This window comes from Lutjanus erythropterus, chromosome 19 (assembly GCF_056507025.1).
Source record: "Lutjanus erythropterus isolate fLutEry1 chromosome 19, fLutEry1.hap2, whole genome shotgun sequence".
Classification (NCBI taxonomy): Eukaryota; Metazoa; Chordata; class Actinopteri; order Lutjaniformes; family Lutjanidae; genus Lutjanus; species Lutjanus erythropterus.
The window spans coordinates 18,832,114-18,858,166 of record NC_139335.1 but is presented as its reverse complement, the minus strand read 5'-3'; the positions used below and the strand labels follow the sequence as shown (position 1 = coordinate 18,858,166).

At 37.7% G+C, this 26,053-nt stretch overlaps 1 protein-coding gene across 3 annotated transcripts; it reads right to left on the bottom strand.

The window, feature by feature from the left end:
* Positions 1–656: 656 nt before the first annotated feature.
* Positions 657–19,143, bottom strand: LOC146309655 (uncharacterized). Of its 3 annotated transcripts, XM_084744444.1 has the most exons (15): positions 18,995–19,143; positions 13,604–13,666; positions 12,727–12,792; positions 10,550–10,600; positions 10,378–10,461; positions 10,123–10,252; positions 9,950–9,961; positions 9,665–9,700; positions 6,711–6,731; positions 6,186–6,209; positions 4,534–4,637; positions 2,880–2,930; positions 1,955–2,002; positions 1,733–1,775; positions 690–830 (listed from the first exon to the last, which is right to left on the bottom strand). In XM_084744444.1, exons 2-15 carry the CDS (start codon positions 13,640–13,642, stop codon positions 823–825), a joined length of 717 nt encoding a protein of 238 aa, XP_084600570.1. In that variant the 5' UTR covers positions 13,643–13,666; positions 18,995–19,143; the 3' UTR covers positions 690–822. The 3 variants fall into 3 exon arrangements, with proteins under 3 accessions (XP_084600567.1, XP_084600569.1, XP_084600570.1); XM_084744441.1 differs by lacking the exon at positions 1,733–1,775 and having other exon boundaries at positions 657–830; XM_084744443.1 differs by lacking the exons at positions 1,733–1,775; positions 1,955–2,002 and having other exon boundaries at positions 657–830.
* Positions 19,144–26,053: the final 6,910 nt, after the last annotated feature.

The window sequence follows — 26,053 nt, the reverse complement described above, 5'->3', positions numbered from 1 at the left end:
TGGACTACTGAACTGAAAAAAGCACCTCTCACTGCAAAACCTGCACTATGTCTGATTGGGATAATGCCCTTAGTGATCACTGGATCTTCCAAGAGCAAAAAGAGTCCCATGTAGTTCTACTACAAGACAAGGCAGACATCTCTACGAACGATATCTTAAGAACAACACACACCAAAACAATCTACGTAGATAAATAGCAATACAGGTGAAGTGTCTCTTTAAGCTTAAGCTCAACAGAAAGACAAACTGATAAGATTTGTACCAGTGTCTTTCTTGTGATTATAAAAGCAATTTGGGCCTGATAGATGAATAATTTAATTCACGTATTTTACCCTATTTCCCTCTCTGTAATCTGTGGAAAAACAATCTCCTGGCTCATAGTCTGGAAACCAACGCACCAGCCAACATTTTCCCGGTGTATTTTTGCTTGGTCAGTGTAGGAACGAAACAAACTAGTCACGGGAGACAAATGGGTTGGTCCTTGAAGCAGTGGCATGATGTTGCACTTCATGTCCCTTTGACGTAATGCTGGGGCCGGGCAATGCAACAATCCTGATGAGAGACTTCAGTGTGGCAGAGTGACCCGGCAAGCTGCAGCTCGTTCACTCTCACTCCTCTTGACATCTGAAGCAAATCTTCACCTCAAGATTTATTTGCAAACCACAGTCAATCAGGTCTCCGGTCCCTCTTGGCAACCTGACGCTTTGTTATATGTGATGCATTAAGAATATTGAATGATGTGAGCAGCATCCTTGTGCCATTTCAATTCCAACTTCACAGTCATTCCTTGGGTGAGCTGAATGTGCGACGACAGAGTCACACTCATAGGTCTGTATAACAAAGAGGGAGAGAGAGATGAGTGTTTATCCATTAACAAGAGTCTACAGTCATGCTAGCAGCTCTGTGAAGCTGTACTTAGGCACAACAGAGCTTTAAGCTTAATGCTAACATGTTCACAACGTCAGTGTTAACAAACTAATATGAAGTAAGGATTGCATTTCCTTTTTTTTTTTATTATTTTGCTGTGCTTGAGGCACTTTACCAAACCAAAAAGTTGGTATTTGACATCCTACAAGTGAGACTAAAGATCATCTATCTTTCTGGTGCATTTACGAACAGCTTGGACAAATTATGTCACCACTTATCAGCATAACTAGCAAGCACACCATTCAACAACACGGACACACAACAAAGTTCTACCACATCTTGAGCCAATTCATCCAGTGGATGAAAATACCAACAGTGACTGGGAGGAGCAGCAGATGCATTCAATTATGCATCATTATCAAGAGTAATTGTTACTGCTCAACTGGTTTATGTATAATTGTGGTTTTTTTTTAGTTGCTCTTTAAAATCGTAAATTTGCAATTCTGGCTCTCAATAAAAATGCACAATAAAGACTAAATAAAACATTACCATTTTTGAGATTATTAGCATTTGATAATTGAGGTGAAAAGGTTGCTCTTGGTTCCAAAGTCACTGAGATTAAATATCCAAGTCTACAGACGTAAATATGCTGCAAAATCAAACTGTCTTCAACCCCTTTAAAATAACATCCAAACAAGTTCAGACAAGACAACTGTACGCTAAATGCCCAGCTGAGAGATAAGTCCAGCAGCTATTTGTTGGACCAAACTAGAGATAAACTGGATGAGGCAGATGGCTGCCCAAAGTACCCAAAGTCTGGCTATGCTTGAGGTTCCTGTCTGTTAAAAAGGGAGTTTTTCCTTACCACTGTTGCCTAGTGCTTGCTCATGGTGGGGATTGTTGGAGCTCTGTAAATAATATTTTAAAGAGCACAGTTTAGACCTGTTCTATATGAAAAGTACACTGAGATAACTTCTATTATGACTTGGCACTGTGTCATAACATTGCGTGTCTGTGTGTGAAAACATTTTGAGTTAGAAAGTCTATGCAGGGTACTTTATACATTGTCCACTCATATTGTAATTACCTGCATTAAACGTGAGACCTCTTCTTTGTCCCTGTTTACAGGTGTCAGCTGTGAGTTTAAAGAAGGACAAATATTGAAAACGCACATCAAAGGGTTGTGGGTTGAAATCTCCAAAGGAAAGGCAGGTTTGGATTTGGATTTATTTCAATCACTTAAATTTGACCACCACGTTACTTTAACATCTTGATTAGTGGCTGACAGATTAACTTTTCTTCTCCAGTCCTCAAACACAATGATAATTCCCTGCAGTGGTTAAGAATTACTCACAAATGGTTATGACTCCAGTTTAAGTTCCCATTTTCTGCAGTTTGTATACATTGCTGATCATTTTTCATATCAAAATGTGTGCTTTAATATACTACCTTCAAGACAGCCATTGTTTTACTATTAATTATTTCATTACATGGTGAAAATTAGCTTGCAGAAACTTGAAATTCACTTGATTCATTGCAGAGATTTGTAACTGACAATGTTTTCAATGGGATATAATATTCATGGGATATGTAGCCACTGAGTGCAAACAAAACCAGTGTTGTATAAACTAAAATAATGAAGTCCTCTGATTTTCCTGACAAGTGGAGCTGTATATTCTGTGATCATGGGAAAAACCGGTTTCTACCCCTCCTATCTTCCTGCCTGTTAATAATTCATTGCAGTTAATGCGAGTTTCACTTGTCTGTTATCGTGTTTTTGAGCTGGCCCAGTGACAGAGGTAGTTAAACATTACCTTGAGTTAGTTTCAGCTTTACCCTCTGCATTTAGATTAATCACTTGAAACAGCATGATGACTGAGCTAAAGTGATTCTAAAATCAACACTGGAGGCAGTCTTGGACTGCTAATAGGAGGTGAGCAGATTGTGAGTCAAGCTGAAAAAGCACCTATGCAGTTATTTCTGCCACAACTGAAAAATATCTACAAAAGTACCTCCATCTCTGCCGCTGGCGGATCGTCTGGTGAGGCTCCATTCAGCTCAGTCTGAAAAAGAAATGACAACTGTTCATTTATTCATAATCATTCGAGGGTTTTGGTACTGATGAGTTTTAAAAAATCATTCCTGAAGAGCAGTGATGTCACTGGGTCATGGAGTATATTTGTAAACAGTGCTGGGGAAACTACTTTGAAAGCTTAGCTTTGCAAACTACCAACCTGTACTACTGTGTAAATATGTTTGATTTAATGTTAAATGAATTTCAGTTTATACTGACAATAAAGTTGCATTGTATCGTATCGGAATTACTTCCACAACCCCAATTCCAAAAAAGGTGGGATGCTGTGTAAAACATAAATAAAAACAAAACAAAATTCTACTTATATTCAACTGAATATAGTCAAAAGAAAAAAATATTTTATTTTCAAAATGGTTTGAAGGTACACTCATTCTCAATCTGATGCCTGCAACACGTTTCAAAAAAGTTGCGATGGGCGTGTTTACTCCTGTGACACGTCACCTTTTCCTTCCTTTTCAAGTTTTGAAAGTGAAATTATCTCTCACTCTTGTCTGACTTCAGATGCTCAGATCCTTGTCTGCAGACAAGGCAGTCCAGTAGCTGAATTCTCTTACTGTGAAGCCGCACGGCTGAAAAACATGTCGAATGTGTCTTGGCATTGTTTTGCTGAAATTAGCAGGGGCGTCTATGAAAAAGATGTCGTCTGGATGCTAGCATATGTTGCTCCAAAACTTGTATGCACCTTTCAGCATGAAGGTCATGACAGCCATGATTTCCAAAACTTATTTGAAATGTGGATTCATCAAACCCCAGCACACTTTTGTTGAATCTTCTAATAAAATTATACACTGTAGATGGTGAAATCATTGAATTATTTGCAGTTTTGAGGTGAGAAATATTGTTCTTAAACTTTTTAACCACACAGTTTTTCAAAAATCCCAGTCCCAATTTTTATGAAATTTTGCAGGCTTAAACATTAATGGCATTGTTTATCTTTTAAGACAGAATAAACAGCTTGAACTCTGGTCTAAACTGCGGGATGATCTGCTAATGATCTTTTGTTGGCAGTCTTGCAGCTCTTATCCAACTGGCAGTTCCACTGAGCACTGAAACACAATGATCACATGGGACACCAGTGTTGAACTTTTGACTCTTTGCATTTTTGGCAGAGGTAGTGGCTGCCGGACATGCTGCTTTCCCACAGTCAGGATGAAAAAGGAAAGGGGCGAGGGGTCAGGAAGCTCAAAGTTAGTTCTTTTACAGTAGAGAAAAAATTGTAAACTTAAAATCATTCAAACTGCCAGTTTGATTACATGTACTTCTCTACTCCCCAACACTGCATGTCCCTCAATGCATCACCGTGAGAAGTTAAACCACTGGAGGTAAGCAAAGATAAGATTTTCAGGTCAGATTTAGAGTTTAATTTTCAGTGGGAAAATGTGACAAATGCACACTATGATCCCTCAAACAAACCACAATGAATGTTACTGTTATATTGCTCCTGATATACTCACTGTATATCTGTCTACATATTCTTGGGCCTCCACTCCTTAAGCAAGACTGTTAAACTGGTTGGTTGCCTAAATGGAGCTTTACAATCAAACGACAAACAGGATTTTGCTCACACTCACCGGCGGTCTGTAGTCTTGACTCCTCTTGCTGCGCATGTACAGGTAAACACCCAGCGGCAGAAGCACATTGAGGATCATTGATACTATTAATACCGTTGATATGTCTGGTTGAGGAAAGATCAGAGATGGCTTCCGTTAATGTTACAACAAAATTACAGGACAGGCATCAATCAGGATTTATTACACAGCTTTGTTAAATACTCGATTCTGATTGGTCAGTTTCAGCATTCTAAGGCAAATAGAACTCATGAACTCCTCATTACGATGCAGAAGTCATGTTGTGAGCACAGAGCTATCAGAAAACTTTCAGTTAACAATGTCATAAACACAGTAAACACGACCCTATTTGAACACACCATCTGTGTAGCAGACCTCTGCTATGAAGAACAGACCATTGCTATGCGTGCAGTTCTGATCACAGACTCTGGAATAAGCGGGATAATGTACAGTGAGCAGGTCATTATTGTGAAATAAACTCCAGCAAGACGATGCAGGACCTCGACGCGATGCATTGTCCTGTTGGGGTTCATTTCACAATAATGACCTGTTCGCTGTACATTACCTCTTCAGATAAGATGAAGCTGCAGCAGATGCTGAATCCAACACAGTGAGCACAGTGGGAGACGGAACTGGTAAATTTCTTTTGAGCCGCTGTGCTTGAGTGAGTTAAGAAATAATACAGCACAGGAGTCAAAGACTCTTTCCACTGAGATGCACCACAAAGCACCACACGAGGCTTTTCCTGTTGGTGGTCATCAATCTTTCCAGACTTATTTAATCCCTGTCAACTGTTATAGTCCATAATCTATTTATTATTTATATTTTCAATTGAGCACTACTGACTTAACATTACACTATGCTTGTGCAATAATTCAGCTGTGCAGTATACTCTGGTATTCTCTGGTATTCATACATTTCAGTTTATATTCTTATCTATACTATTCTTGCATCTTAACACATTTATAGATCCACTCCCTCATAATTATTATTTACATTGTTGTTTAACATTGCGCTATAATGCACACACGTTTGTGTTATATATTGTAGTATAATTATATTATTATTGTTATTTTTTTTGTTATAGTTTAATTTTCTTTTACTTTCTCTATGCTCATATATAAAACTATGCTAGAATGGGAGGAACTGTAATGGGATCCAATGTCAAAAATGTATCTTTGTTCTGTGCTTTCCACATCTGGCTCTTGTACAGTGCTGCAGTAAACACTACTTTCTGCACACCCAGCCTTCCTCTGAGTCCAGCAATAACGCAACTTCCTCTCCCTGATCATTGTTTTTACACTGCGAAGCTAACAAAACTCTGCCACAGGCCAAAACAAAAGTTGAATTTTGCAAATAACACTCACTGTTAAAACTGGCTGTTAACTGAATGAGCCACTGTGAGGGTCAAGTGTAACTTGCATGTGCATATGAATCTCCATTCATTTCAAATTGATGCCATCTCATGATCCAAAATACACAAATGCTGGTGGATTTTTATTCACTAAAGAGCAAATAAATATTTTGGCAGTACAAAGAACATGCTAAATCAGATTTATTGTTGTTATTGTGATTACTGATTAACTTGCTTCCAGAGCTGTTCTGAAATATTCATATCAACCCAAATGTGCAAAATTTAAGTGAAAAAAACTTACATGTGTTGGAGGTTTCATGTTTCTCTGTGGAAAGATACAAAAAAAAACATCAGCACAATTGTAAACTTACAGTGTATTTCTTTCAACATCCTGCCTGTTTTTACACAGCAGAGACAGATGTTATGTTAAATATTTTCATCATAACCAGTATGAACCATTTCCATCAAGGGATGGCTGCTTTTTTTATTTATTTATTTATTTCAGCAAATAAACATTTAGAAAGGCAGTAAAAATAACTTTTATCTAAATATGAGTGTGGGTGTTCTAGCAAAGCAGTGGACTAAGAACAATTAAAACAACAGTCTTAACGTTCTATCATCTCCAAAATAATTCCGCAAAAAGAACAACAACAGAAAAAAATTCCCGACAGTGATAACAAGAATCTCTAAACCAAATCCCGCAAACCTGAAATGTGAGGGTTTTTGGTCAGATAAAACATGCAGTTTAAAGATGTCATTTTCTTCACTCTTTACTGACATTACACAGACAAAAATACACATTTCAAATAAGAGAAAAAAAACTTACCTATAAGGTGTGAAGACTGACCTTTGCAATCATGAAACAAAAACAACTTATTATTACATTTGTAAATGTACAGTGTAAAACAAACTACTGTGTAACGACAGAAGATAAAGACAATGCTAACATGTTACTTTATGCTAACTTATACCTAAGGATGTCTGTCTGAGATCTCCTCGGTATTATTTAAAAACAAAATATCAAAGTGAGGGACGTCTTGGGTGTTCCTCTTGAAAAGAAGTGATGCAAGACAACAATATTTTTCACTCTTGAAATCTTATTATGAATTAAAAATTCACAAGAGGCAAGCAATCTTGTTTAGTGAAATGATAGGGCATTCCATGGATGAATTAAGAACAAGATAGCACCTATTCAGTTCAATGACAATTGCTTACTGGCACATATGCCAAAAAATTCTAGCTGGTCTATGTGAGGATTCACAGTATCTACAGGACAGGTCTACTACATGATACACCTCTAGAAACAATTAGGTTAGGCACCAAATCCACTGGAAAAGATCTGAGGAGTGTGTCATATATAGTTGCAGTAAAGTGGCTCCGTGAGACCACAGTAGATTGTAGCTTCTGGGTTGCAGCCAGCCAACGAATGCGGCCCTGCCTGCGAGTTCCTGCTCAGTTCACAGACCTTACACTGCGATGATGTCCCAGATTTTTTTCCCCACTTTTTCAGCTAGAGGAAACTTTTTTGCAAATATGGCCATGGTTCAAAAAACTCACACCAGAGTCATGACTGACAATGATGTCTATCAACAGTTATGCAGACATCTCTTTCACAACGGTGGTCTATGGAGAAAATGTTTTTAGCCAACAGAAGAATTTTTCAAGTGCAATTTTGCAAGTGGCCACAAGGAAAATGTAGAAGCAAGACTGAGCAGCAATGCTGTATCCAGTTCTCCTCAGTACATCCATGGATCAATCTAACCAAAAGTTGTATTTCATTTGCTGCATGCAGAACCCACAGTACTGAAAAGAGCAGGGCCCATGCAGTTGCAGGTGAAAAATCTTGCTTTGAGCACTGGAAAGCCATGGATTCATATACACTTATATGAATATATACTTGCAGCTTTACATGCAGGACATGCACATAGAATAGTGAGTAAATTAATGTTTATGGTTTTGTCTTTATTTTGTTTGTTACCACAAGGCAACAGAAGGGAAACTTTACAGGGTCAAATCTGTTTCTTAAAAAACTTTTTAAACTCCTTTCAAATCAAGCCACAGAGTGTACCATCACTTCAATACCATGGTCTGTCAAGGGTTACTTAAGGTTACTTGGGGAAGAGGCACAAAGATACGCTTTATACTTTATCTGAAGTGCTTTCTAACTGTATGTTTCTAGAGGTTGGTCCACTTGTCTGATTAGTGTTCTCACTTGTAACGAAGAGCTGCTTCCTTAAGCTTCTAATTTATATGAAGAGCCAAATGTGCCAAAATGGTGGTAAAATTATTGATAATAGTCACCTGCTATTTAATGTACTTTCAGCACTAATTTAACATGTTGTAACAAGTAATAAAATTTTTTAAAGCATTATAAACACACACACACACATATATATGTATACACACACACACATATATATATATATATGTGTGTGTGTGTGTATATGTACATATAAATTTATGTGTATATATATGTGTGTGTATAAATCAGTATTTTCAATGACCATATAGAGTACCATTTACATAGCTTACCAGTGACTCCACTAACTGCTGTCAGTGTTGGTGACAATACTGTTGTTGTTGTTGCTGCTGTTGTTCTTTCTGGCAGTGTTGTTGTTGTTGTTGTTGTTGTTGGTGCTGTTGTTGTTGTTGTTGGTGCTGTTGTTGGTGCTGTTGTTGGTGGTGCTGTTGTTGTTGTTGTTGGTGCTGTGGTTGGTGGTGCTGTTGTTGTTGTTGTTGGTGCTGTGGTTGGTGGTGCTGTTGTTGCTGCTGTTGTTGTTGGTGGTGGTAACAATGTTGTTGTCTGACCAAAACCTGCAGGCAGGCAGTCAGTAATAAAATCTTACCATATGAACTGTAGAAGAAACACTAATGTAATCAGTAATAGTAGCAGATGTGGTAAAATTAAAAGTTAGGGAATCCAAAAATGTCTAATTTGTTACTATGCGTGCTCTATCCATCAGTTCTCGGAAATTTCATATTTCTTTTACTTAAAATAACAGATTAGAAAACAAGGCACTAGTCTTTTTTACATACTTGTGTATATGTTTCTGTTATGTTATTGTTATGCTGTTTTTGTTAGATATTGTGGTAGAATTGACATATCTTTTTCATACACTGATTTTCTATTTTCTTAATTTCTCTATGTTGTATATTTCCTTCAATGGGAGCACCTGTAGCATAAGCCAATTTTCCCCTGGGGATCAATAAAGTATTTCTGATCCTGATGTAGGAATACTAGTAGTGTGGCTTTACAGATGTCTCTGTCACATGATCAGTCCACCACTTCATTTCAGACTAAAACAGCTCAAAAACACGTGTTGTACAGACATTCATGATTTTGGTGATTCTCTGATTTTTCCTCTAGTGTTGACATAGGGTTGATATTTGTAGTTCTCAGTGAAACAACTGTTAGATGGATTGCCAGAGAAATATAACTGTATATAATTGTACATGTTCAAAGTCAGCATGTTATAATTATTATTGTGAGCATGTTAGCAGAGCCACTAGCATGGCTGTAGACTTTTAGTATTTTAGATTCACTGTAACTTCCAATGGTTTGCACATAAATAGATATGCAGATTGAGTTAAGGTAATAATTAAGGTTACATATGTATCCATGGTTCCCTGAGTGATAAGACTACATCTCTGTACATGTGCAATTTGTAAATGATGTGGAGAACTGAGATGGAGAACTGCAAGTTTAAGCAGCAGCAAGCATGATTCCTGGGAATTCAAGAGCACAGCATTAACATGCACTAAATACATGACGTGACTTACCTTTATATATGCTAGAATAGATCTTTAATACAGTGTCTGAAAAGGAAAAAAAAGATATATTGTAAATTAACTCAAATGTATATGGACACATGATTCAATAAGAGTGAACAGTTGATACAGCTGATAACACTGACTGTGTGTTTTTGGTGCCAACACTTGCATGGGTAGATACAATACAGACACACAAACACACGCACGCACACACACACACATGCAGACACTTTTCTCCATGTGCATCACATACAGTACCACAAACCACATTCACAATGCAGCATGTATACTCACCGTATTCACAGCCTGTGATGCAAGAAAGAGAGAAAAGCAAATTAGGAATTTTGCAACTTTAACACGTTAATATTCATATTTGGTGATGATTTTACCGCAGTTGTGGACAATTACAATGAGAATTTATAGACAGACTGTTGTAGCTGATTGCTTTACATGAGTATCTGTAGTACCTGTATGACCGATGGCTTCAGAATCCAACTGTAAAGCTTTGGCCATCAAACACTTGAAGTGGTATAACGTAACTGTCAGAGAAGGCTCTCCTTTACACTTGACACTGACTTTGTTTGGCTTGTTTTGTCCCTATGATGGAAAAAAAATCAGACACAAAGATTCATTAACTTAAGTTTAACAAAAAACAAACAAACAAACAAACATACCACCAAGTTGAAGAGAAGGACAGTAAAAAGTCTGTATTGTTCACTCACTGGACCCAGAAAGCACATCAAAAGGTGTTTTCTTTCTTCTTGATTATGCAAGATCTCCCTCTCTAGAGTACACTCTATAGCGTCCTGCATTGGGAGAGCACACTGAGTCAGATACAGCTGAGCACAGTCCCTTTTGAACAAAATGCATTCACATAGAATCTCAGTAAATTACCTTGAGATCGTTTGTTTCCACAATGGAGATGGTGTCTGTGAGATTTTTTTTCTAGAAAGTGGAACAGAGAAGCAGAGAGAAGATTTCAACTATTAATTATCACTTCATGATTATCACTGTTTTCATTCTTGTGTTCCTGATATAGTTTGCCAGAGGTGCGTAGAGGGTTGTTAACTGTGCCATGAATAGTTCTTTCTTACACTTTATATTAACGTGCTTGTCATAAAAGTTACTGATTAGAAAAGATGTTTATAACATTAATATGTGTTACTAATTAGAAGCTATAAGTGCTAATAATAGCATACCAAACATGTTTATTGGAAGATTAAAAGACATTTCTAAGCATTGAAGAGACTTTTGAACAGTGTATAGACTGATGAAGAATGTAACACAAGCCTTGAGTTTCTTATAGTTATTAATAATTGCATTACAAATACATTTATTGAGTTTACCTGACTTACATATTATGTCATTGGTAAACTTTTACTCAGCTTTTGTTAATGCTTTATTAAGATTTCTACATATTTTATAATGAATGTATTTGTAGTTAACTATGGGTTTATTAACATTTAACTAGACTTTTTGGGAGTACTGAATATAAAGTGTGAAGAAGGCTTATTAAATCCTTTATTATGCACTTATTAACAGCTAACAATGCATTTTTGGGTACCAGATGTAGAAAACCACCTAACGCTGTTCCCTGGCTGTCTAATCCAGTGGTTCTCAACACTTAATGAACATAAATCTCTCTCTAGCCAGACAACCTACAGGATTTTTCTGCTGTAGTCACTGTCAGACACGTCACACATCCACATACTGGTAAACAAAAAAAAATACTACATTAAATCCTTTATAGAGTAGCAGCACATGTGTTGTCTTTATGCTGAAATGTCCAGCCTAAATAAAGAATTGAATTTTTCATGTGTCCTCTAATTTGTCAAACTTGACTTTTTGTACTTTTATCTTTGTAACTTGAAGCGACGTCTGTGTTCTTTAAGTTTTTTTGTTTCTGACATGGCGTTTGCCCTTTGGTATAAACAAACTGTTAATGTTTCCTCTTATTTGCTACACTCAAAAGCTGTTTGTACTTGCACTTTTTGTGTTTATCTCCGTAACCTGAAGAGCCATCTGTGTTCTGTTGTTTTTTTTCTGGGATGGTGTTTCCTCTAATTTGTCACACTTGGCAGATGTTTGTACTTTGTACTTGTAATTTTTAAACCTTTATCTTTGTAACTTGAAGAGACTCTTCTGTTTCTGACATAGAGTTAGGAGTGTGGCACATGGACATTTTTTTAAAAGCCAGTATGTACAGAATTGGACAGGTTTTTGCTTTGGCACCCTCGATGTGTTAGAGTTTTGGCCTTGTCTCTCAGTGTGTCATGTTTGTCTCTGTCTGTGTCGCTGGGTGTGGACTCTCGGCTCCCTCCTCCTGCCTCTGTTGCTGGGCGTGACTCTTGGTTCCCTCCTCCTGCTCATCCACCTAATCCTCTGCAGCTGCTCTCCTGCTCATCTGCACCCAATCCACCATCAAGCCACTGCAGTATATACCCCGGCTCAGACCTCCAGACTCTGCCAGATCGTTCAGTCACCTAGTGGTAAAGATATCTAGGCTCTTGTCAGCTAAAAGTTTTGTAGTCTGTTTTTGGATGTTTTTCTGGATCTCTGTAACACCCTTTTTCCCTGTGCCTCAGATCCTCCACGCCAGCTCTGCTCAAACCAGCCTCGCCTCTGTCTTCAGCCACCAGCTCCATTGCCTGCCCTGCTCAGCCATTCAAACCAGCCTCAACCTTCAAAAGAACCAACAATAAACTGTTTTGAACCTCTCGCTGTCTCCAGGTTGTGCTCGTATTTTGGGTCCAATATTGAATGGTTACAACACGATGGCAGCACGCAGCATTTAATGTTCCAGACACAGCAGATAAAAGTTATTCAGATATATATAAAGCAGAACTCTAACTCACACTCACAGAAGAGTCAAATGGTGGCGGTCTGGCTAAACGTAGGGGGCGGGTCATAAGTCACTAATGAAAAAAGGAAATCTGCTGAGCGCAATGATGAGTCTGACAAATGGTTCATTAGTTTGGTCACGTTACATCAATCCATTATAAAGCTATGCACCTTTTTCTTACAGCCCACTCCACTGCTATGCTGGTCACACCTAGAAATGATAAACTTACCAATTCGTCCATGGTGAAATAGTCGTTACAGTTTCCTTTTGACATGTTGATCATGCTCAGGAACACCTTGCAGACAAAAAAAAAATTAACAGCAGCATTAAAGGTCTGCTTTTCAATAGTTTGGGAGATAGAATGCCATAAAATCTTATATCATAAAGTATCAAATAGTGCAAACACATATAACCAAGCTGTGCAGTCAGCTCATACTTCCTTAACCCTGGTCGAATGAATTGAATGCACAGTATTTCCTAACTCTTGTTTGTATTAAACTGTACATTATACATGTCCTCTGTCCTCCGGATCTTATCATTTTAAGTTAGAACTCATAACTCCGAGCTACCATGTCAGCGTTACTAGATGCTGTGTGCAGAGACTGAAATAAAAATGTGTAAAAATGCTTAAGATAAGAAGCTTGCACTGAGTTGGGGCGCTACGGTTGTTATTTGTTGCTGCCAATAGGAGGCACTAGAGGGCTTTTTCAGTGCTGTACACCATGAGCTGCTCAAGAGCAGACGCTAATTTACCTGCTCCTAATAAAGAAGCCGTATTGTTGTGGCAAGTCATCCTCTGTCATTTTTCACCAGAGACATATTTTCTTACTATCAGCTGAGATACAACACTCTGTTTACTAGGAATTCATAATATTTACACAGCTGCCATTTTCCTCTGACATCACACTCAGTGTTGTACTGCTGAGTTCCAGGTTGCAAGTTGTATAAACATAGAGAATCTGACAAGTTGTTATTGTTTCGCCACCTCCTAATTGATCAGCAACTGAAAAGACAACGGATAGCGAAAACCTGGAAGGAGAATGGACCATCAGAGGAAAATGGCTGCTGTGCCATTATGTGGTGAATGCTGCACAAGTGACACTTACGATGAGAAACAAGAGGATCGCATGATTCCATGACATCATGCTGCCAGACTCACCAGACTCACACTATGGAAGAAGAAGAAGAAGCAGAGAACAGGAGAAAGTTATGTTATGGTAAAGACACTTGGGTGTGTCGCTGGTCTGGAACACTCTCTTCCAGGAAGATTCCACCATTATGAGCGTAGAAATTATTAATTGATGGATCTAAATGGAGAAAGCGCCCAAACCACGCCAGGCAATCCATTTTGTTTAATCACTAATCATGTTATCTCCCTTCAGTTTATCATGTGTTTGTACATACACATTTATTAAAGTGAAAGGGGGAGAAACAGACACTCCCAACACTACTAATGAACTAATGCATAAAATCACATGAGCATTCTTTAGAGATTTTAATTAATTCGTTATTATTATTTATTGCTGTCAGTCTCTCCCTTATCTCTCCCTTTGGAATTAAATAAAAGTGACCTGAGTAGAGAACTTGCAAACATGGTGGAACAAAAATATCTATTTGGCTTTTGACTTAAACAGTATAGCTGCTTTTTGAAATTGAAATCGAAATTGAAAATAAATAAAAAGAAACAAGGTCCACATCTCTGGAATTAAATACAAGCTAGCTATATGGGAAAATGTTACTCATGTGGGTAATAAACCTAAGTGTTATTGTCATCAACTGTCATCCATGTCTGTTTTTTTAATTCATTTTTAATCATCTATTTTCAATAATTAAGCAAATTTTACATGTGGCCTGATTAAATTCTGTTTATTGTTTTGTTTGTTTGTTTGAAGTTTTATAATAGTAATAATAATAATGGATTACATTTATATAGCGCTTTATCACAGACACTCAAAGTGCTTCACAAGTTTTAGTAAAAATAATAAAAAATACCTTGAAAACATCTCTTATGCTGTGTTAATCATAACTGAAATGCAATTAATTAGATACCATAGTAGAGTGCTGGAAGTTGATATTATGTTAGTGTTTTACACCTGGTATATTAACCCACAATGCCTCGAGTTTACTCAACACAGACAGGAAGAAGCAACCTGTAATGTTAAATGGTCACTGACTGAAGTCCTTGAGAGGAGCAGTTTTATCTTCCATAGAAAAACGAGCTGCTTTGCTGAACTTAAAGCTCAACTCTCACCGCTACGTCACTGACTGTAAGTGACACGTTTATATTTAACTCCCTACCAACTCAATGTTTCATTAAGTAACTTGCCACTAACGTCATTTAACTTTTTGTTGTTTATCTAATGTAGCGTAGCCTCCACGCCCCTTGATACACACCGCAGCTGCGCCTCTGGTGTAACTTTGTTTAAATTCCGTGCAGGTTGCGCCGAAAATATTGTACCAGCATAGTGTCAGCCAGCATTTCTGGGAGTGAGAACAGAAAAACTCGGTGTAGCGGAGCCTTTGGGATTAATTAACCGTGATGATTTAAAGCGCGGTTAATAGTAACATCGGTTAATCGCTGCACCCCTACTGTGAGTCTCAAAAGAAACACGTGATATTCTTTGTGTCATGTTGTTGTTGTTGCTACCATAGTAATAATATAATATTTCCCTGAAAATAGAATGCAATTCACGAATACTGAATTCATTGGGGATGATAATGTTTCATCATCAACTAATTAATTGCCATTAAGAATTTAACCAATTAAACATGTATTAATTGATAATTAATTGATAGTCTAGAAATGGCAGTAATTTCGTCTCTTTTGACAATGTCTTTTTCCAGGAGAGGCATTTGAGGGTTAAGGACACGTAAAATTAAAAAAAAGGAAATTTAGAAAAAAAAAATGTGTTTTGCATATTATTTATGACAAATTGATTAATTGGTTGTTAGCATTTTCAACTATCATTTAAGGAAAATGCACAAAATTGATAGATAAATGACTGATAAATCTAAATGCTGTAATGTCGGTAAGGAATTTTAGATACGACCAGTTGCTGAGTGTTAGATAAGACAGTGTCAGGATGTCAAGAGGAGCAAAAACAAGAAAATGGATTAGAGCTGAACAATTGTGAAGAAATATCTAGTTGCAATTATTTTGACTGATATTGCAATTGCTATATGATTTGCAATATTAGAGGAAAGGATCATTTTTACATGATTATTCTTATTTTCATTGAAAAACACATTAAACAGGGATTATTTTTCAGGGATCTATACTAAACAAAGATGTTTTCTGAAGTCTAGAGAATGATGTGTTGGCCAGGACACCACTGCAGCACCACAACATTTTATCTAAAATTGTATTTTGACACAAATTCCACCTTTAACAAATATTTCAATTTGCAATTTGAAAATAGATTTTGATAAAAGTTCGATTAATCATTCAGCCCTAAAATGGACCCAAAAATGCAGAGCAGCGAATGTTTGTGCAAAATGTTTCATAAACTCAAGACTAAAACAAAAAAGGCTCTCTCATAGATCAGGCACGAAGAGTCCAAAGCCAGAGAAAAGAACAAAAAGCACACAATAAAACCAAAAGAGGAGGCAAAGTCGAATACAGTCAATCATTAAGAGACATGGAGGGGAAAATCTTCATGCAAAAATCCATGAGGAAATACCAGGAGGTCTGACAGATACAGATGAGATGAACTGGCATCTAAGGCAGCAGACATAAAACTACAGACTGGGAGGCTGCTGAGGGGAAGGTGAAAACAGACAAAGCAGTAAAGTAGCAGTAAAGATAATAAAGACGCATGAGGGAAGGTTATACCACAATATAACAGGGAGTGACTAGACAAAACCTCAAGTCTGTGACAAAGTGAAAAAAAGCCCAGTTATTTCCAACAACAATTCAGTCAACTAGCTAATAAACTGAAGATGTCAATGACGTTTTCAGTACCTCAGCTGCGCTCCCATACCGCAATTTGGCACAGATTGGTTTAATGTGAATCGGTACTTGTTAGTACCAATGATATTTGGTTGGTACCCTTAAAAGTGCGGAGCTCAGTAGCGAACCCTATTCAGTACATGTGTGAATGCACCCAAAATGCACTGAGGACTCAGACCACATTCAGAGGTGGTCTGGGCTGCTTACGGCCACATTCTCTTAGCAGTGTGTCTTGGGCCACACTGACGGACCGACTGACGTCCTGTGGGTGTACCATTCAGTTGAATGTAATGCAATTTGCGTGTCTACCATGTTTTATGCCATTTTAAGTTGTTCTAATCATGCTAATGTTTGGTCAAGTGCTCGTTTTTCCAGCACAATCTTCTGATCATTCAACAATTCAACAAATTCTTAAATATTTACTTGTAAATTCGGCAAATGTTCTACATTAAGCATGTTTTTTAAGTTACTACTGTTAGGCCACCTCTTAGAAATAACAACACAATTGGTCTTTGCAAAAGGAAATCACTTAACTACATGTTTATTTAGACAGACACACGGATGACATCATCTCACCCTCCCCTCACCCTACCTAACAGTCAATAACAAACATACCTTCAGTGACTCTCCAAAACAGCCCAGCAGTTCACTTCAGCTCCAACAACCTGATACAGAAGAAAAGAAAACACCGTCCTGTCACCGTCCTCTGACTCTGGTGGCTCAAACATGTCCAATAAAGCTGCTAGAGAGAGCGCCCATGTTTCAGGTTGTTTTCACATGGTGGTGTTCGATACTGAGGCAGCGGGGTGGACGCCTCCGCAGCATTTCAGAGCAGAGAAAACTGCTACATTTTTTTATGATGTTGGGATCACATTTATGTACTTTCCTCCCCAGACTCCTCGGGGAGGAGGGGACCAGGGGGAAAACAACTCACTTCAACCATAGACTGTCGTAGTCGCTTTTGGATGTGCTATTGTTACATTTTGCTCCTTTAAATGCTTAAATTAAATTGTGAAATGTAGTTGGAAAAAAATCCCCAAAGTACAGCTTGGGGCAAACTTAAAAATTAAAGCGAACATTTTACAGATTGAATTCTAGAGACAGTGAGGACGCAAACGGCTCTAAAAATTCTATCACAATCACTGACATGCAGTTGAAAAAAGTCTTTGTATATTTCACTCATATGTGCTCAAAGCCTGACAAGGCATACAAACAACAGCCTCACACGGTGCCAAATCAGCAGCATTCTTCATTTACTTCCCCTTTAATTTATTCAATGCCAAACGTAACACTGAGGACAAAGAAGGGAGGAGAACGAGAGTTTAACATTCCACCGCTGTTTATATGAAGTCCCTAACACACACAACTACTTTATACCATCACCTCACCCTGATCTGATGCACTGCTTGGACACGCAAGCTACTGTATCTGTGCTTAGCCGCTGTCATATTCCCACATAAGTGCACAAGACAGGACAAGACACAATTCACCTCACTCCACCCATGCTGGGATACCACAGAGCCTAGTGCGTCACACAAACTCGGAGACCTCTCATCTAACATACTAAGAATCTGTTAAGAGTTTTTGTTTTCATGCCAGAAAGGTTTAAGTGCGAGCAAAATGGAAAATTATACTTGAAAAATATTGAAATATATTCTAGTAGACAACTAAACTAGGGCTAATTATTTATTTTTTATCACTGATGAAAGTACCAATTACTTTCTCAGTTAATCGATTCATCTTTTGGTCTCCAAAACATCAGAAAACAGCAGAAAAAATCTGACATCATCACATGTCTTATTCAGTCCACGGGCCAGTCTTAAACCCCAATTTATATTTTTATAATGTAATTCACTATACTGTCTGACAGAAAAGCAGCAAATTCACAATTTGAATGCCTGGACATATTAAAAATTGACAGATGTTGAGGTAAGTTAAAGGGGCAAGTAGCCAGCGGTTGTGTAACACAGCAACACAGGCTCTCTGCCAGGATTTTTTCTCTGATACAAACAGACAGAAAGGAGACACAAAGACAGAGGTACGACATGCAACAGTAGTGCCTGGCTGGAATTAAACATTCCCAGGCACTCTGAGCTTGTTACTGAAAGAGTGTTGAATTATGGGTTGCATGTACCTGCAATGTTGCTTGGCTAGGAAGTTCCTACCAGTGTGTTTATCAACCAATTAATGGGAAAAAAAGTAATAAAGCCCATCTAAAGGTCCAGCATGTAAGATTTTCATCCAAGCAATGTTTTTCAGGCAACTGAGACAGCATTTCTGTTTGAGACATTCCTCCTCCAACATGTCACCTATTTATTTCTGTAACCCGGTCATGTCCAGCCCGCGTGCCTCCTGCACAGATCACCCTCACAGCTCTGCACATACACGCAGCCGGTGCCACTGTGAAGCGCTCGACTTCAGCTAGGTGTGGCCTCGTCCTCATCTCCTCAATTGTCCGGACATTGTTGCACGTGTCTCAAAGGAACAAGAAACAGCCCAGTAACACGCTGAATAAAAACCCTGAACAGTGAGTCTGCATTGCGCCTACCGTGAGATGTTGTCGGTGTCTTGTCAGCTCCGCACCACAGCGGCAGTCATACTCTTTTGACAGCTTTACTTTCACTTTCTTCTTTTCACGAGCACACCGTCCCTCCTTCCCAGCGCTTAACAAGTGACCTCACTGGAGTTTCCAAGCGAGCTCGGGGCTGATAATCAAACAATAATAACCGTAGACCCTTTATATAGGGTCCGGCTGGAAAGTTTGGGGACTTGAACCCACCAACATGTGCATGGGGATGTGCTCGTGCGCACGCGTCATTTGGCTGAAAGCCTAAACTATCTCTCACCTCAGACACTGACGTGTAGAAACTTGTCACTAAGTGATAGACCACTTCAAGTCCTACTGTGCTGGTTCGAAGATTTTAGATTTTTCAGAAAAAATGGCCACCATCCGTCTTTAATCAGGAACATGTATTGTCGGCTTGAACTGGGCCAACTGGCCTGAAGTTTCATCGATAACGCCTCCTGCAGCATCACTTCTCCATTCGTCATTCAGGACATATTTATTATCGCCTGTAGTCAAGTCAAGTCTAAGTCACATTTTCACCAAAATTGTGGCTCTGCTAGAGAGGGTCCAAATCTGCTGAAAGTTTCAAACAAAATCTTAAGACATATCTTTTTTTTTTTTAACCATTACTTTCTCCTGAAGTGTTTTTTTTTTGTGTTCTGATGTTTTTCTTATTTTTTCAGAAGTGTGCTGCCATGCCAGAAAAAGAGGAACAGATCAGTATTGCATTACATTATGAAAAGTTTATTGATAAATGTTTTTGAATGTCTTTGAACTATGTGTTTCACGTTGTAAGAGTTAATTTCACTTGTTATTACAACATACTGTCTATTTTGTTGTGATAACTTCATTGTTAATTGTGATAATGGTTATAACATAACAAGAAACTTTTTGCCATTACAATAAACCAAATATCTTGTTATAACAAAATGTTTTGCGCTATAAAATGATGACTTATGTTATAATGTGACATAAAATGTCTCATCACATAACAATATAAGTTATCCTATTACACTGTGAAAACTGCTGTTATAACACCAAGTTATCATGTTATAACATGAAATATTTGTTACAATAAGATAAGTTTGTATATCATAATAATGTGAAATTAATTGTTATGACACGAAAACAACTTGTAATAACTATAAACTTTGCATATTGTACCAAGATACTGATCATTTTTGTGGCGAGGCAGGAATAGGCTGCCGTTGTGAGTTGTAGGTTGTAGTTTTTTAAACAGTGTAAGTTTTTTCCAGTGTTGTTTTTAATTACGACTCTCACTGTTGTGGTGTGGAGGGGTCAAAGAGAGCATGATTCATATATAATCTGCATACTAAGAAGAAAACATGCTGATGTACTATGCTTTACCAGAACTTAGGATTTTGTTTTAACTGATATTTTTCTCTATTGAGACATAATTACAAACAGACTGTCAGGCTGGTTGACCTTGATATAACCAGTAAATCAATTCACTAATAAAGAAGAGACCAAATACAGATGCCCGGTCAGTATTTTATTTCACAGGACACACCATCACCATCTGTAAAAGACCTTCTTCACAAAGTCCACAACTGACATTTAAATAAGTTTTAGAATGAAAACCACTGACAAAAACACAGCAATAAGAAGCATCTTTTGGAGTGTAAAATCAGTAAACATGGGATATCATGTAATTCAAAACTACAATACCCACAAATTCATTAAAAATGTTCAAGCATCACTATTAACCAAGAGAAAAAACAGTAGTTGTACAGGTTACACGGAAATAAACAGTAAAAATGTATCCCAAAATCAAAAAAGAAGACAGTGCTAAGTTTAATCTCTGTAGTTCTAACACAAGGCGAATAGTAAACCTGCTGCTAAATGCTAGTTTTGCTGCTTTTTTGTGAGAGGCTCACTGTCCAAACTGTTGACAGCCTGAGGACGATTTACGATTTGAACACACATTACTCAATAATCATTCGTGGCACGCTGGAGTAGACTGAGGCACATCATCGGTTTGACAGGCTTATGTAGGCAGGCTGAGGCATGAAGTGAAGAAGAAGAAGACAGTAAAGAGAATTAAATAAATCTGAATCACATTTGATGCAGTTATCTGAAGCTCCTGTCTGAACTGCAACATTATAACAAGCCCTTGATCAAGAGGCGAACGGACTCTGTAGTATTCTCTAAAAGATTTACAAAAATATATATCACATAAGTACAGTAGGCAGGAAAGGACATTACAGAGGTAATTAAAATTAATTTAACCTTGCTTCATCATGGTAAAAGTTTCTGATGCAAACATGATACGCTTGATTTTTGTGATCACAGTACAATATTTGGCTGTTCCTCATGACCTCGATCCTCTGATTGTGACATACTGGCTATACTGGTTTGTCAACTCAGCAATTGTTTGAACACTTCATCATGAATGAATCTTTTTTTCGTGATTACTGGGAAAACAAAGCTGTGTTATTTCAGAAAGTATATTGTGTAAGCAAACTACTGTAGTGAAAGGAAAGGGAAAACAGTAGTATTGCCAAGCAGCTTTTTTCTTATACAAACTGTTAGGAAAGTCATGAGTTAAGAGAAGTAGAAAAGCTGTTAGTGTACATTGCTGCAGCTGTAGAAATTGCCTTTAGAAACATTTTACAAAACTGAGATACGTGTCTTGAAGCTGTGTAACAGAGAGATAATATAAAACAAATGGCCACTCTGGCAGTCAACAGTTTGGAAACTGAGCCACTAAAACTGTCGAACCTGAGAGAGTGAGTCTGAAGCCACTGTGGTCTGATGTTACCAAAATATTGAGCAATCAATCCCTCTAAAAAGAGATAAAGTTAGAAAAGATGAACAGAGATGTAGTGGGAGGTTAACACTACCTTAACAAAAGCAGACACTTCTTAGTCAGTGTTTCCATTTATATTAGCCTGTGGGTATTTTGGTAATTTTAGTGAAAACAGGAATGACTCTTAAATATATCCGTTAACAGTAGCTGCATTTACGTCCAACTATATTGCAAACTTTAACCATATCAAGAGTAAATCAGCAAAAGAAAATGCGAATGAATGCTTGTTGCCATTCACTACTGTTATATGATTATCAGGAGTTGGTTAACTGAAATAAACAGTGGGTTCACTCTAGGCTCCAATAACAGTTGAGCAACCCTGGTAAAGTTTTTCCTTTATTATTATTCACAAAAGGGGTTTCCATCTTCCATTGCGTTACACATTGCACAACTTTTTTACAGTTGTGTAAAAGGAAACCCCAGACCCACAATTAAATTAAAAATAATAAAAAATAACAATGCGTACAAATCTTGTGACTTTCGCAAATCTTGACCCTTTTTGTGAACCTGAGGACATTTTTAATTTTTAAGAATTTTCCACTTTTTCTAACGTGACGCGTCAAATTGCACGTAAAATATGTTAATGGAAACACGGCTAGTCAATAGTTCTCTTAGGCTTTTTGTTTCACCACCACATCACTGCACATGAGAACATGACAACGCTAACAGCAACTAACTGAGCAACTGTAGTACATTCTTATTAACACACACACACACACACACAGAAGACAGTTAAACAAGAAATGTTACAAGATTTCCCTTAGGAATTGCATTGATTAAAAAATTGCATTGAAACCGTTTTACTGAATGAATACTTGAGTTCAGGCACAAATGTGTTTCTTAAATGCCATAGCTTTAAAACCAGGGATGGGTGAAGGGGGGGGCAAAAGAACCACTGGTCCTGAAGTGTATTATCTTGCACCATTTGTAAATTTAAATGCTGATCACGGCTTTCCCCTTCAAATAAAGTACTCACTGTTCTTTGTCTTTCCCGATAAATATGCTTACTTTAAAAGGGAAGTCTGAGCTGGCTGGAACCTCTTACCACTTTCACTTTCCCCTTTCTTGGATGCTTGATGACAAGGCAAAGCAACTGTGTGAAACACAGCAGCACTTCACTTCTGACATCTATAACAGGTGAGGTGCATTTCATTTAACAGCAGTAAAACACAACTGTGACCGGTGAGCTGAGGCGTATTATGTAGTTATCTAAATTGTTCAACTTAAAACATCTATAGCTTATTTAACCTATCCACTAAACTGACAACAAAAAAAGAAGAAAAAGTCTTTTGCGCCTCTCTTCTCCAGTTCTCCCTTCCTCTATACACATGGCTATAAATTAATCCTCCAGTTACACCTGATCTCGGACAAAATACAGCCTGATGCTGTCACTTTTATGGTGTTGTTTAATATTGAAAACAATAACTGTAATCAGAGAATTTACCTGAATCGTGTAAATTTGAATTGGAACCACTGAATTTGAACGTAATGTGATGGCTTTTTTGCGATTGAGGATCCAGCGGCTCTATTATGAGCACAGCACAACAATGGAAAACTACAATGCATTGGCAGCCTTCCAGCTGGAACATGACAGCCCTGAATCACAGTCTATAACCTACACATGAGTAATAGTACCACTTCCTGTTTCAAACCACTGCATTCAAGTTCAGAAAGAACCTGACAAGAGAAACATTGGTTTCTCAATTCAGCCAGTGGCAAAACATGACAAGTATTAATCCAAGGTACCAGTTTGAGATAGCTGAGTGTTTTCTGCTACCTTATTTCTATATATATATTTTTTATTGTACTTTTTATGCAACTTGAATTAACGAAGCTATTTGTTACTGTGAAGATAAGCACTTTTCAACATGAAATCCTGCTTACATGTTAAACATTACTGATAAAACATAATATATGACAATATAAGTAGATATTTCGCTATTAGCATTTGCTAATAATATTTTTGTATTTCAATATTTTGAATGCAGGACATCTATTTGGAGTATTTTGAACTATTTTTACACTGTGGTACTACTGGTTTCACCTGCGTAATCTCTTCAACTGTTTTCATCAGAGCAATCTATGCTGGTCAAATACTCTAATCAGGCAAGCAGTTTCCTTTAAATGTGCCCTTTGTAGTGTTTAATAACAGCAACTCGCTGCAATGTTTTTGTAAGTGGGTCCAAAGCCTTAAAAGGCTTTCTTATGGCTTCGTACTGGCAACAGCTGTGGCCACAGGCATCATGTTTCAAGAGAGACTGAGATCATTTATTACAAGAAAATGACTGAACCTAAGAAAACAAACTCCACAGCAACAAACAGTCCTGCTAATCCACACCTCTATTTCATCCTTCAGTAATAACAATGATAACCTGGTTCCCCTTGTCTGATCACTAACGAGGTTAAGCTCAAAAACTTACATAATTTTCTTATAATGGGTTCATCATGTTGTTGTATTGAGACAACAAAGCTTGTTTTCTTGAGATTATGGCATGGTTGTTCTCTGCTTTCACATCAACAACGTTAGACCTCAAACACAGTCTCAAGGCATTTTGGTGAGACACTGAATGTAAACAGAAGTTTTGTTAGTTTACAAAAAACTCCACAGAGCACCTTTAATTGTCACTGTGAAAACTACCAACCACTTAGAGGGTGTGATAATTTGAGGAAAACATGCAACACATTTATTTTTATAGGTAATTGCACAGTAGGGTGCATTTTACTGTGATTACAGGCGATGTTTGAAGACAGCACTTGCTTCCTGTTACAGATGATTTATTTAAGACATCAGAGAGTTAAACGTTGATTCAGGCTGTGGTACCTGGCTTGTCCAGAGATCAGGTGATGGCTAAAAGCAGCCATGGAAATCAACTGAAACACTTTTATAGTAGCCATTCCTAAAGATTAGACTGGAACTTTCATTGTCTATTTTATAAACTTCACGTCCCATTTTATGCATTAAATTAAATTACAACAACAAAAAAAAAAAGTCTCCAAATCTGAAAGCTGTTTTCCTTCATTGAGATCTATCTGCTCCAGTCTCATCTGACTCGTGACACATCCTTTTATCCTCAAGACATCCTGATTTTAAGCAATGACCTACAACATGCACTCGACAACCTCGACGTGTTATGAACCGTGTCACTTGGCTGAACTGCAAAGCATCATTTCAGACTAAGGACGAACTAAAAAACATTTTCCTTTCACTTTTATTGAGATTAAGGGCCTAATAATGCTTTCTGTGTCTCTTAAGGCTGTGGATATTTGTCACTCTTTCTGTTTGTTACTTAGTGACTAAACGCTTCTTTCTTAAGTGATGACCTTTGCTCCCTCCTTCTTGAAAATCGCCCACAGAATCCTCACAGAAAACAAGTCACAAATGTCTTGGACGGCACTAATTCCAGGATGCAGTGATGGTGTTGCTGAGCAATATTGCCGAGGGAGAAATTGTTTCAGTGGAACATTGGCGAGGCAGGCGGGGTCTGGGATTAACATGGATGTATCACTGGTAACAGCTGTTAGCCTGTTTATGATCGTACTATTTGCCGATTTCAGTGTAGGTTGCATCTGGGAGGATTTTTGCTGTTTCCTGAGGATGCCACAATATAGCAGGACTTATTCCTGCAAAGTGCATCCAGTGAGTCAGACTAGCGCCACATATAAGGGGAAAAAACAGGTATAGTAAGTGGAAGAATTTTTCTTTGTATTTTGAGAATAAAAATTGTATTTAGAGTTGAAATACCATTTTGAGTATTTATTTTAACTTTAATCTCAACATTCTGACTTTCTTCTCATCATTTTGATTTTGTTCTAAAAATGAAAACAAAAAACAATAACAACAAAAAACATTCTTCCTCAACTGTATTCTTTCCTTATGGCTGGCCCCAATACTCTTCTGTAAAATCTGTCATGAAATTACGAAAATAAACAAAAGCATACACACACACGTTAACTCTGAATAGCTGTCAAATATGTTAATGCCCATTCACACAAACGCTTTTGAACTTTCTTAAATGGAAGAATGCAAAACATGAAGGATGAAAATGGTGCCGCAGATCATCTGTCTAACATCAAAGGGCCCCTGGTGTCTTCAGTTTGCCTTCGATTTTTCTGTCTGAACAGATTTCTGTCTGATCAGGGTCTAAAAGCCAACTGTATAAGGCTGGGAGCTGGGATAGGATGTGCTTTTAATATTTACGGTAGTGTAGTTT